Genomic DNA, 10,755 nt, shown 5'->3' on the forward strand with positions numbered 1-10,755 from the left:
TTGCAAAACAGCGCAGAAATGTGGCATGAAATACAAAATCTGGTTCGGAAAACAATTATAATCTGAAAAAGCAAGTGGGAGTAGTGGTAAAATTGAGCAAAGTGATTCGTGAGCTGAGCCGCTGCCGCTGACCCAGGCGAGCTGCCTCCCGTCCTCTCCGGACACGGCTTTTCTGCCGTGCGCTAGGTGACGTTGGGCCGCTGACATGTGGGCCAGGTATCCCATAGGCCCACATGTCAGTGGTAGAACGGCAGGCTGCGGAACGGTAGAGGATCCTCGCGCGTCCTCTCCTCCCCACGGAGCCGCTCTTCTCAAAGGCGGGAGGAAAAGAGGGCACGGCGAGAGAGATAACCCCCCGAATCCCCAAAATCAGAGAGCGCACAAGTAATAAAACCGAAGCGGCAGATACAATAAGCCGCCGCCACCACGCCACCGCCGCTGCAGAAAAAGGCAAGCAGTCGCACGGGGGAATCGCCTCGCCTGTGGCCGCGGTGGGTTGGTGGGTGCGGGGTGCCGTCGCCTCCTATTCTCAAGTCTCAACCCCACTCCCCATTACCACGCTTCGCCTGGATGCCCTCTCGCTTCTCCCCCACTCCACGCGCCGATCCGCCAGCCAAGAAACCACGAGGCGATCCAGTTGAGGAGGAGGAGGACGAGGAAGGAGGAGGAGGCGAGGTATCCGCGCTGACTCTGCCGCGAGCTGCCCCCTTTTAGCCCCCAGCCCTGGCCACGCTGCCGCTGGACGACGCCATCGCCCACCTGCACGCCGTCTTGGGGTGGTCGACCAGCAGCCGTGGCCGGCCCGGCGCCAGCAAGCGGTGGCAGCGCACTCGGCGGAGCGCGATGCTATGGGCAGCGCGCCTGTCCGGCTTCTTCTCCGCCGCCATGCTGATGGTGGTCCTCTCGCCGTCGCTGCAGTCCTTCCCGCCCGCCGAGGCCATCCGGTCGTCGCAGTTCGACAGCCACGTCCGCTTCCCCGGCCAGATCGCCGGGGGGGCCAGGGGCCTCCCCTTCCGCCGCGCGCCGTCCTTCCGCAATGCCGCTGACTGCGGCAACGCCACCGGCAGCAATGTCTGCGACCCCTCGCTCGTCCACATCGCCATTACTCTGGACGAGGGCTACCTGAGGGGCTCGGTCGCCGCCGTCCATTCCGTGGTCCAGCACGCCATGTGCCCGGAGAGCGTCTTCTTCCACTTCCTCGTCTCCGACCCCAGCCTGGGCGACCTCGTCCGCGCCGTCTTCCCGCAGCTCCGGTTCAAAGTCTACTACTTCGACCCCGCGCGCGTCCGGGGGCTCATCTCGTCGTCGGTGCGCCAGGCGCTGGAGGAGCCGCTCAACTACGCCCGCAACTACCTCGCCGACCTCCTGGAGCCCTGCGTGCGCCGCGTCATCTACCTCGACTCCGACCTCGTGCTCGTCGACGACGTGGCCAAGCTCTGGCGCACCGACCTCGGCGGCCGCACCGTCGGCGCGCCGGAGTACTGCCACGCCAACTTCACCAAGTACTTCACCGACCGGTTCTGGTCGGAGGAGCAGTTCGCCGGGACGTTCGAGGGCAGGCGGCCGTGCTACTTCAACACGGGCGTGATGGTGCTGGACCTGGCGCGGTGGCGGCGCGCGGGCTACACCCGGCTTATCGAGCGGTGGATGGAGATACAGAAGTCAGCGCCCGGGCGCATCTACGAGCTGGGGTCGCTGCCGCCGTTCCTGCTGGTGTTCGCGGGGCACGTGGCGGCGATCGAGCACCGGTGGAACCAGCACGGCCTGGGCGGCGACAACATCCTGGGCAGCTGCCGCGACCTCCACCCGGGGCCGGTGAGCCTGCTGCATTGGTCGGGGTCCGGCAAGCCGTGGGCGCGGCTGGGCGGCGGGCGGCCGTGCCCGCTGGACGCGCTCTGGGCGCCGTTCGACCTGTACGGCCCGGCCGCCGTGGAGCCGTCCCGGTAACCAACCAACCGCAAACAACACTACTACTACAAAGATTCTTTTCCTTCTTTCGCCGACCCGTATAAATCCTGAGCTCTAATTCTTGGTCACCGTTACATGTTCAAAAACCTATATATTTTTTCTCCTCCTTCCCGTTCTCTTTCAATTTCTTCTTCTGTTGAATTAAATGTTTTGTGCCACTCCTAGATTGTTCGTGTTCGTCCCACATATTTTTGGTCGTTTGTTTGGTGCTACAAAAAAGGTCATTTGTATCATACCATACACTCTACAGAGCTGCAGCCTCATCATGGCATCATGGTGATGGTGATGATGATGATGATATAAATAAATAAATAAATAAAAGCAGAGGGAGGGAGGGAGAGAAACAGACTTTGCACATTTGTTGTTCGTCTTCCCCTTAAATGGCAATAGTATCTCACTCCCTGCTGTTTGGTTTGGTGGCTTGGTCTGTTGTACTGGTGCTCTGGCAAACGGTGGCAGTCAATCAATTGAATTCGCACATCCATCCCCCTGAAGGGTCAGCCGGTCCAATGCAACACCTGCACAAGCCTTAACGCTGCTGGCAGAAGAGAAGTGTCCTACCACTCCTACTCCATGGACCGGTTCATTGGGAGGGATGGCTCATGTCGAAATCGCTGGCAGACATGAGTAACTTGGAATCCTCCCTTTGTGGCTCGTGCACTACGGCGGCTGACACCAACAACCATTTCGAGCCTGAGCACTCGCGATCTGCCGATGGGTTCATCATCAGTTAATTATAGGGAGAGCGTTTCCGTTAAGCTCCCGACCCGACGACTGAAAGATGATGGATGGGCGGGCGGTGCGGGGGGAGGACGTGGAGGGTTGCAGCGGGCGAGCAACACGGGACTTGTGAGCTACCGCGCGCCCGTCTCCTCCTTTTCGAGGGCCCTTTCCGGTGGGGCCTCACTCGCCACTTGCTGGGCTCGCCGCTTTATTCTTTCTTTTGCAAATCATTATTGTGCTTTCCCTCTCCGTTGATCAAACATTTTCTTCTCTCTTCTTTTGTCCCGAGCCCTTCATCAGCACCTCATCCCTGGTATATAGAGGCCTGCTAAAAGGTCTCCTCATCATCTCACTTTCCTTGCCAGCCCCCACTAAGCATCTGGTATCTGTTTGTCGACCTCCCGCCCGATACGTGCGTCCAACCATATGTTTCTTTGCTGCTGCTATTGCTGAACGTTGTAGAAGGAACATTTCGTGTCATTTGTTCCCTGGAATCAATCGTATCGTACCCGAGCCTTCACTCGCGGTCGTCCCACTCACCCGACCCGACGGAAGGGGAGGTGGTGAAGGGCACGTCCCCGCTCGGTGCCCGCCACACGCGTCGGTTTCCGCCCTCGCCAGGCGCGGCCTTGGTGTGATGTGCGCGACGGTGACGGTCTAACCGACGCCCATTTCCACCTTTTCACGTGTTGGTTTCTTTGCTTTTTCTTGCTGTGTCATTTAGGGTTCAGAAATCATCTGCTGTTGATGCGTTCCTTGTGGTTCGTTCCGCGGTATAAATTCCTCTCCGAGCTCCGTTTCCCAAAGGTACAGTGTGTTCGGTTCTTTTAGATGATAGATAAGATAAGAAAGTACAGTGTTGATCATTCGTAAAGCCAACGCTAAGCTAATCACTCCAATCTGATTGCATTTCTGTTTGTATGCTAGAGTTCTGGTGCACCTAACGTCCTCTTGGCCGCCCTTTTCTTTTTCTTTTTGCGAGGACCCAAGAAACAAACATTTGTTCCGTTTTGATTTGAACAGCTGCTAACGTTGGATTCGCTCGTGACACTGAAGCACGTACGGACAGCGCACACAGATTGGCCGAGTAAAAACGAGAGAGTATTTTCTGGTTGGCATGCCTGCAGGTGCTTGGCTTTTCTACAGATCGGGCTAGCTAGCAGCGCCGAACGTAGTTTTGGTTGTGTTTTGTTGCCCAAAGCCATGAATGATACCTTTCTTGCCGTCGCTCCGGCAGTTCCTTGTCTCGGGACGGCAGAGTAGAAGAAGGCTAGCTAAGCTAGAGAGACAAAATGTTGGTGGCTTTCTGGAACCCTTGATAGTATACGCTGCCGTCCCCTCTGCCTGCCCTTGAAGTGCCGTATCGCAATACTCTATTAGGAGCAGTCGACCGATGGAGACACGTACGGGGTGGTCCTCGATCGCCATGGATCCATGGATGTGCACTTGCAGGAGGCGCCGGGTTCCGGTGGGCTGGCCTACCGGCCGGCGGTTGGCGTGTCAGCGTCGCCCGAGCACGACCGACCGCCCCCGCCAACGCCAACGCGCGAGGAGGAAAGCCAATCCCCAAATGTGATCGCCAAGGGCCACGCCCACCGGCCTTGTACGTGACATGCCAATCCAAAGTAGTGATCTAAACGCGTTTATATCTACTACCACTATAAAAGAAAGAGAGGGGCAGATCCAAACAATCTAACCCATTCATTTACGAGATCTAATGGCTCCTAATCCTTCCGTGTTTAACACCAAGCCACCACGGTTTAGTGCCCGCAAATCCCTCTGCCCACCATCGTTACGAGAAAAGAGAAGCCCCCACGACCTATTCGCCCCAACCGCTGCACGCCCCTTGCGTCACTGCCGACCACGCCGCCCGCACGCACCCCACACCGCCTCGTCTCTCCGGCGCCTGCCCCGCCTCCCCGATGCGAGGCAGCTCTACGCGCCGCCCCTCATCATCGGCGGCGAGAGGCACGCGGGAGCTGCAGCCGCCGCCAGGGACGTGGACACGCGTGTAGGCCAACCGCCGGCGTACGAGGTCGCTCCTGAGCCCGCGGTGCGGCGGCGCGGAGCCCTCCGCCGCCAGTTCCCTGCCGGTTCGAGATCCCCACCGCTCTCCTCCATGCCATCACTTTCCTTCCTGCTGCCAGTTCCACCCTTCTCTGCCCTATCTCCAGGTAAAGTTCTGCTCCATCCATCGTAAGTAGCGTCCATGTCATCTCTCTCCCTTTAAATCTCTTTAGTACTATTTATTAGCCCATGGTGTTTCCTTTTCGATAGTGAAACTCAGGCGCCCATGACCATTGTGTTTCCTTTCCTTTTATTCCTTGGTCCTAATTTTTCTGAACCACCATGATTTTCATTAGCTGTAACTAATAAAGTAAGGCGTGGCTGTTTGCTTCGGCCAAATTCAGCTCCATTATCAAATGAATGTTAGGAGAAAATAAGTTGGTAGTACTTATCTTTTTCCAGAAGAGCTGGCATGGTGGACAGGAGCGCTCTTTTGGTTTTGCTTAGCTGTAGGATAAAATGATCACCCAGTCAGTCATCGACTCATGGCCAGGTTAAATGTATTCAGCTGTATAATACTCATATGGTCAGACTGCTTTCTTCTGACTTATATTCTAAGTTTTCTGAAGACATCCAACGACCTTTGTACTGATTTCTGTAGTTGTTGTTGCTAATGCTGTTGTACGTACTACGTAATGTTATAACGGTGTTAAATTCTGAAATTCAAGCCTCCCATTGTATGTGGCTGAAGTGATAAATTATCTCTTTTTCTTCTTACTATTCCAGGCGCAAACAACCTGTAGATTCAAGGAGTACAATACCAAAATACGAGCTGCAAAAGTGACTCAAATTCCTCTTCGCTCATAATTAACTACATTGGTAATTGTCCATGTGTGGATCTGGTTGACATGACCATATTTTTTGCTGTTTGCCATTCAATTTTAACTACAATATTGTTTCTAGATAAGATATTGTTTTATGTATTATCATGGGTGCACTTCTTAAGTTTCATGCACAAGTTGTTGATATTTACACAATACTGAGTGTCCTATGAATACATGGTTGTGGCCATCATTAAGGGTATTCTGCCTCTGAAGTATTTTATTTCTTGTATGTTAGTGTTTTGATTCTTGGGGCGCTTGACAAATATGTATACTTCTGCAAAATGGAGTAGGAACATGCAGCTAAACTTACGATAATCAATTTTTTAGTTTTTAATAACTTGTGTTCTGAAGCATTTTGTTTTCTTCAATTACATGATTTAGTAAAATAACATATGGCCAGTTCATTACAAGTGTTGTTGGTTGTAGCGTATTTCGGCTTTATCTTCTAACATACTTCATGGTTGAATTAGTGGACAACATGCTGGAGAGAGAATGTTCATCTCTATGATCCCTTTGGCGCCCTCGGAGGACATTTCGCTTCCTTTCAAATTGAAGAGGAAACAATTCCCTGGATGGATCCTGGAAAGCCTCTTCCGGAACCAAGTCCCCTCCCCACTCGGAGTCCTCCGCCGCTGACGCATGGGTAAGCGCAAGAGCTGTAGCCCGTCCACACGGTTCAGCGAGCTGCCGCCGTCGTAGATAACCAAGACATACACGGAAATAAGCAAGATTCAGTGCGCCGCCCTGCCCCCGCGCGTTCTGAGGGTGCGACGTCCTCGACGTGTCCAAGACAGGGTCCAGGAAGACCCTCTCCTTCGTGATCCCGGTAAGCTTTTGATGTTGGTTTACTCCTCCAATTCCACTTACAGGGGAACAAAGAGTAAGAGTAAGCATGGGGATAATGGTATTTTCATTTGTGATTCTAATTGATAGTATTACTGTCAGCTCCATCCTTAGAGCAATTGACGAAATGTCTCTATCGCCTAGATTGGTAGACAATAATTGTGCACACAGAGGACAATGTCCATAAAATAACTGCTACTGCATTGCTAATGCAGCTTGATTTGATCTCAATAATTTAGTTTTTGAGTATTACTTTCTTTCACACCTCTGCAAAATACTCCTATGTTCTAGCTTCTCAAGTCTCTACTCTCAACCAGTCCAGTTGTTCAGGTGCTTTCTTGATAAATATTGATTTTTTTCCTTTATCTAGCGATTTCAATCCTGTATCCATCATTCTCAGGATAACCGTGTGATGTAGCCATGGGATCCAAAATAACTATTTTTTTATTGAAGCTACAGACTAAGCAGTTTCTACCATGTGTGTTGTATTTTGAGTTAAACCTGAATGGCTTTCGTTTTATGATACACTGTTGTCCTTTCATGTTTATAGGAGGGTAGTTCTTCCCTCTGTTACGAATATGAATACTTTTTATATGGTTAGTTCTTAATTTTCTTCATTATTCAAAATACTTGTACCCACTAGGATTTCATTTTTTTATTTACCTTCAAGCAGAATATATTATCGTTGTTTGTTGTCCACCTTGATCCTTCGCTGATATTTTTCCTAGGAAACTTCACATTGAATTAGGATCACTTAATAAGATTCTGGTATATTTTCAAAATTTCTTGCTTTATGCATGAATCTATCATCAAGTTTTGGATCTCTTATATGTGCCTGTGCTGCTGTAGATTTGTTGGTGTTAATTTGCTGTAAGAGGAAATGTACTATTGTTCTCATCAATTCCTTTCATACCATGTGTATGGTTAGTTCTTAATTTTCTTCATTATTCAAAATACTTGTACCCACTAGGATTTCATTTTTGATTATTTCCCTTCAAGCAGTATACATTACTGTTGTTTGTTGTCCACCTTGATCCTTCACTGATATTTTTCCTAGGCAACTTCACATGGAATTAGGATCACTTAATAAGATTCTGGTATATTTTCAAAATTTCTTGCTTTATGCATGAATCTATCATCAAGTTTTGGATCTCTTATATGTGCTTGTGTTGCTGTAGATTTGTTGGTGTTAACTTCCTGTAAGAGGAAATGTACTATTGTTCTCATCAATTCCTTTCATACCATGTGTATGATTAGTTCTTAATTTTCTTCATTATTCAAAATACTTGTACCCACTAGGATTTCATTTTTGATTATTTCCATTCAAGCAGTATACATTACTGTTGTTTGTTGTCCACCTTGATCCTTCACTGATATTTTTCCTAGGCAACTTCACATGGAATTAGGATCACTTAATAAGATTCTGGTATATTCAAATTTTCTTGCTTTATGCATGAACCTATCATCAAGATTTGGATCTCTTATATGTGAATGTGCTGCTGTAGATTTGTTGGTGTTGATTTCCAGTAAGAGAAAATGTACTATTGTTCTCATCAATTTCTTTCATACCATGTGTAATTGGGTTGGAAAAGGTGATAAACATCTAACCATTCTTGCTTGATGCTTCACTGGAAGCAATTTCGAGTTCGTCCAGGTTCTGAATATTTCTTCTGTTTCCAGATAGGCCCAATCTTCCTCGACGAGGGGTTGTGATGGCGGGCACAGCGTTGCTGGATGACGCTGAGAGTATAGTGGGTGGGTTCAAGTACATCCCTCTGTGCCAGCATGCAGCGGGTCTGCGGACAGGGAGAGCCAGGAAGAGAATGTAGTCCTCGGCAGCCGAGCGGGAAGGGGGGCAGCTTGCCGTGATTGAAGAACATGACGACCATGCTGATACAAGGTCAGTGATGTAGACAGGGAAGATGGACCCTCATGCCCCTGGGTGGACGAAGAGGTAAATTGTTCAATTTTGTGCATATGCTTATCATCAGTGAGGAGTGGGTGATTAGATGCATTAACAATAAACTGAATAAGCGAATCAAACATATGGGACTCAATGAGGCAGAGTGCCCTAGCTTTTGTTTGGCTGTGTTAGTACATTCAGATTGCATGACAAACATTATGTGATGTGAAGTAAATTGTTCTATATGTCACCGATTGTGCAGGATTGGAGTAGGGAGCCATCCACCGGAAAGGACCCCGTGTTCGGAGAAGGTTTGCGCACTTGAAAAGACGATTAGTATGTGAAGAAGTGCACCTTCACAGATCTGAATATTGATACCCTTCCTAATCCTTAGTTTTGGGCCTTGTTCAACATATACAGATATACTACCATCTTAGAGAAATATGTTGTTTAAAGATAAAGAGGTGGATAAGTTTCTGGCTTTAGTTACTGAATATCCAGATCCGGTTTGCTTCTCAGCCATGGCCTACATTTAGAGAAGACATGTTCATATGTAAGAGATTTAAGGTCAATTACCTCCTCATGTTGTAATGCTCATCATCTTAATTCGGACATTGTTATATATATGCACCATGGTTCATGACTGTACTTTTTTCATACGTGTTTGCAAAGTTTGTTAGTATTATTATGCAGAGACAACCAGTCATGGTTCTGTGTTGATATGTTATTTCATTTTCACTTGTCAATTTCTTTTGCTTTGAAACAATGTTGATTGGCTGAAAGAATGGTTCCCCATGGCTTACACGCTTAGAGCTACTTGAATATTAAACTTTATTAGTAAATCCATCTAGAAAAATGTTAACATTTTACATCTTGCTAGATGAAGTTGTGTACTGCAGAGTACAATGTTAACATTTCCACATTTCCAGTGCACATTGACAATAAGATTGAAGATGTATTTATCTTGATTGGAAAATTATATCTCAAATTTAATTCAATTGTGGATACAGTGACAAATTTATGTCCTGAATAAGTTATACATTTTATGAGTTGTAGAAATTAGGACTGGTGACAACATGTAGAGCGGCACAACAAGTGGTGTTGTAGGGGCACCGAAGGAAGGTTAGTCGGGTAAATCCAACAGGACGCCCGATGTACAGCTTGGGAGGGGTCCGACCACATACTGCAATCACCCTATTTGGATAAGGACACGTTGGTTCATGAAACAATCATCACGTCTTTATGACTCGGGAAGTAGGAATTCTACACACTTTGCATCAAATTTGAAATTCCCAAGAGAGTAGTTATTCTATGTTATGATAAAAATATTTATGTTTCATAGTAGAACATGCTTTTAGTCGAGACGTGCGTTGCACGTGCATGCTTACTAGTTAGTTTACAGAAGGAGTACGTACTATCTCAGCGATGTTGGGTCTAAAGGAAAGCCGGCTTGGATTGGTGCGCGCGCACGCACGCACGCACGGGTGGTAGGTGCGGTGCGGCCGCCGTGTTGGGTGGAGGCACGGGCTTGTTCGGGTTCTGGAGAGGAGCATGATGATGAGGAGGAGGCCGTGCTGAAAACCGAAACGAGACGGAGACCGGTGTGGTGTTTTCTTGTGTGTTCTCTATAAAATGTTTGCTTAGTGAACAGTGACGTGGTTTTTGGGCGTGTCTAATGGCTGAGAAAGACGGCGTATGGACCCAGAAATGCATAGGCCCCCTTCCCCTTCCCCGCCCTTGGCCTTGGCCTTGGGGTTGGTTGTTGTTGACCTCTTTTTGGGGTTGCCCGGGAGCAAGGGATGCTAAGATGTGGGGATAAGATCACGCACGTTCTGCCCCCTTGCATTACATCTTCGCTTCATCTTTTCCAAGAAAAAGAATCATCTTGCATTTCCCCGGAAGCAAGCCAGCCTCTCATAGTCTCATTCGCACAGCCTGGCGCCTGGCGGGGAGGAGGGGCTTCAACTTCTCGGTGCAAACATTGTTTAAGCTCTGTCATCACCATGCCAATTGACAAGTGTGTTACCAGTAGGGTAGTACTATATATCATATGGACGGGAGCTCAGAGGGATCGATCACTCGTGTCCCTGTCCAGTGACATCTGATAACTCTGCTCAAATGTAAAAATACATCTGCTGAAGTGTACGTGTAAACCAGGACAAAAGAATCTCAACTTTTATATGTTGAGGGCTTTTCCCGGTGTGTTCAACTGAAGCAACACATTGGAGGGGCTCTATTATGAGATTCGACTGTATGCAGGGCTCGTCGTCCGCTCCTTTGCTAGCACAGCCTGTTCACTTGTGCTGGGCACCCGGCAACGTTAGCACATCACCACTTAAAGTCAAGTATCTTGGGTGCAATAACGCTGCTAGTACATACCAGTGTACAGCTCCAATCAACCGTGCATTCCTTTTCTGCAGAAGATTA

General features: G+C 48.8%; 1 protein-coding gene and 1 long non-coding RNA gene across 2 annotated transcripts; both read left to right on the forward strand.

Annotated features, from left to right (window-relative positions):
- The first annotated feature begins 353 nt into the window (after positions 1-353).
- On the forward strand, positions 354-2,325 carry LOC119285456 (probable galacturonosyltransferase-like 7). The gene has a single exon (XM_037564731.1). The coding sequence runs from the start codon at positions 844-846 to the stop codon at positions 1,945-1,947; it is 1,104 nt and encodes a 367-aa protein (XP_037420628.1). The 5' UTR covers positions 354-843; the 3' UTR covers positions 1,948-2,325.
- Positions 2,326-6,067: 3,742 nt separating this feature from the next.
- On the forward strand, positions 6,068-8,897 carry LOC119288789. The gene is made up of 3 exons (XR_005141284.1): positions 6,068-6,408; positions 8,106-8,379; positions 8,591-8,897. It is a non-coding gene; the product is annotated as an uncharacterized LOC119288789 (long non-coding RNA).
- The last annotated feature ends 1,858 nt before the right edge of the window (positions 8,898-10,755 follow it).

Source organism: Triticum dicoccoides, chromosome 4A, assembly GCF_002162155.2.
Source record: "Triticum dicoccoides isolate Atlit2015 ecotype Zavitan chromosome 4A, WEW_v2.0, whole genome shotgun sequence".
NCBI classification, from domain to species: domain Eukaryota; kingdom Viridiplantae; phylum Streptophyta; class Magnoliopsida; order Poales; family Poaceae; genus Triticum; species Triticum dicoccoides.